The sequence below is a fragment of the Anneissia japonica genome, unplaced genomic scaffold (genome assembly GCF_011630105.1).
Source record: "Anneissia japonica isolate Jap-2015-1 unplaced genomic scaffold, ASM1163010v1 scaffold135981_len2323_cov163, whole genome shotgun sequence".
In the NCBI taxonomy this organism is placed as follows: domain Eukaryota; kingdom Metazoa; phylum Echinodermata; class Crinoidea; order Comatulida; family Comatulidae; genus Anneissia; species Anneissia japonica.
This window is the reverse complement of record NW_022714141.1, coordinates 1-2,323: the sequence shown is the minus strand read 5'-3', so window position 1 is coordinate 2,323 and position 2,323 is coordinate 1. Positions and strand designations below refer to the sequence as shown.

General features: G+C 38.0%; 1 protein-coding gene across 1 annotated transcript; it reads left to right on the top strand.

The window, feature by feature from the left end:
* Nucleotides 1-60: 60 nt before the first annotated feature.
* LOC117108868 (sodium/potassium/calcium exchanger 5-like) lies at nucleotides 61-2,258 on the top strand (the record flags this gene model as incomplete). Its single annotated transcript, XM_033251031.1, has 3 exons — nucleotides 61-298; nucleotides 1,183-1,284; nucleotides 1,541-2,258. Coding segments are annotated over 3 exons (678 nt in total), but the record flags the coding sequence as incomplete, so codon positions are not given.
* Between the last annotated feature and the right edge of the window lie 65 nt (nucleotides 2,259-2,323).

Below are 2,323 nucleotides of genomic sequence, written 5' to 3'. Positions count from 1 at the left end.
GAAACATTTTATATGTTTTATATGTATGTCTGCTAAAGTTCTTCGTTCTGTGAATTACAGTTCCACACCATGCTCTCGTTTATTGTAGACAATGAATCCATATTCTCTGCTCCCGAGAACCCGGCAAAGTATGTTAGCTGGATATTTGGACTACCGGCCATTATCATGTTTTTTCTGACCATTCCCGATTGCCGACGTAAGGGCTGCGGGCGGAACACTTACGCGGCAACGTTTTGCTTGGCAACCATTTGGCTGGCTGGTTTATCTTACATTTTGGTTTGGATGATCACTATCATAGGTAAGCATGAGAGATAAAACACAATTTTAAGAAGAGTGAATGAAGAGTCGTGGATTGTCCCATCATTATCATGATTGTTTATATACATATCGTTATCTACCATTTAATATGCAGGTCGTGCACTAATACTGATCTTACACTACTGGTGATAGACGAATTGAAAGAAATTTCTCTAAACAGAGAACTAATGAAACATTAGTACAGAGAGCAGCTTAGCTCAGTCGTCTAATCTGGTGGTAGCCACTGTGTGTGCGCTGAACCGTGTAGATCTCTAGGTCCCCGGTTAATTCCCATCGCTGCCTCTTCTTGTGTTTCAGCTGGAGGGGATGAGATACAAGTTACGGTACAATAGCGCACGGTCTTTCGGATGAAACTTTTAAGCCGTTGGTCCCTTGTGCATTTATGGCCCATACACTCTTCGGAAAAGAGTAGGGGATTGTCTCCCGGTGTACTGCCCAATCACCACCAGAAGGACCCCACTGGAAATTAGTCTTCTTCTAGACTTTCGTGGGCTATCCTTGATTTTTACACCGAAGTCCAATCGAAAAAAATACACGGTTTTGGATAGAAAAATAAGGAAGGTAAAAAGTAATTCTCGATTGATTTTAATATACATTAATGCAGTTTGAAAGTATACATTAGTTATAATGAGGATAATGCGTGTTTAAATATTCAAGAAAAAAGGTATGTAACATGTATAAACGCAAAAATATGCTATGATTAAAAGGAGTAAATATAATGTTGTGGTTAGGTACACCTATGTAGAAAAATGACGTTAGCACAACGTTATTTAGTTGTGAAATTACGTTATAAATACGTAAAATAAACGTTTTGTACACCAAACGGTAACGTTATTATAACGTTATTATGACTTACAATTGCAGGTTATACAATACATCTGTCTGACAACGTGATGGGATTTACCTTTCTGGCTTTTGGCACCAGTCTACCTGACCTATTTGGATCTATATATGTTGCAAGGGATGGTAAGTTTTCTGATTGAAAAAAAAATCGATTCTAATTCACACGCATTTCAAAAGAATAGGCCTGTAATGTGAGGTGCAGAGATAAACCTTCGGCTTCCAGTCGAATGGTCATAAGTCGGAGCTAGGCAAATAGGCCTATATAATTTAAAAAAAAACCTTTTCGCATCAATACAAACACTTAAAAATTTATTAAATAATTTCTGCAGAAATGTCTACGGTACAACATTATTAAAACAAAAAATATTTTGTCCCATAGGATATGGTGATATGGCCGTTGCAAATATTATTGGTAGTAATATCTTTGAGGTGCTAGTCTGTCTAGGATTTCTGTGGTTTGTACGAATAGCAACCAACAGCAATTGGGAACCGATCGAAATCAGCAGTAACAGCCTTATTCTTATGTCTGCTGGCCTCTTTACTACTGTCATCGTTATAGTAGTAGCTCTCTGGTTGAAAGACTGGGTACTCGACAGAAAACTAGGTTTATGGTCGTTAGCCACGTATGTCATTTTCATGACAATAGTGATTCTATACGAACAGGGCCTATTGGGTTCAATTGCAGAATACCCGCTACCCACATGTCAAGTCGTATAGGAGTGTTTGTTCTTGTGTTATGAACGAATCGTAACATGCACCATTCGTCAAAGGAACATGTATGTAAGAGATATGCCTCATATGCAATTAATCGTATCATGGACCTATACATTTTAAAATGGTTATTTTAGCTCTGTGCTCGCATACAGTTGAACATTTAGGCAATAATAGTTTTAAAAGCCGAAAAGTTAAAAAAAAAGAAGAATATTTCTAATTATTGTGTTTTCTAAGAAACCTTTATGTAAACCTGTTTAGACATACACTCAGTGAAGGCGCCACGCCGCTAAGGGAAGGGAATTTTTTACCAACTTTACTGAATTCGACGTGAGCAGTTGCTTACCACGATCAATATCAGCAATGTGTTGATATAACCTTATCTCTTAAGGCAGGCTCAGGTCGACACGGAACTCAACTCAACTCAACTCAACTCAACTCAACTCGTCGA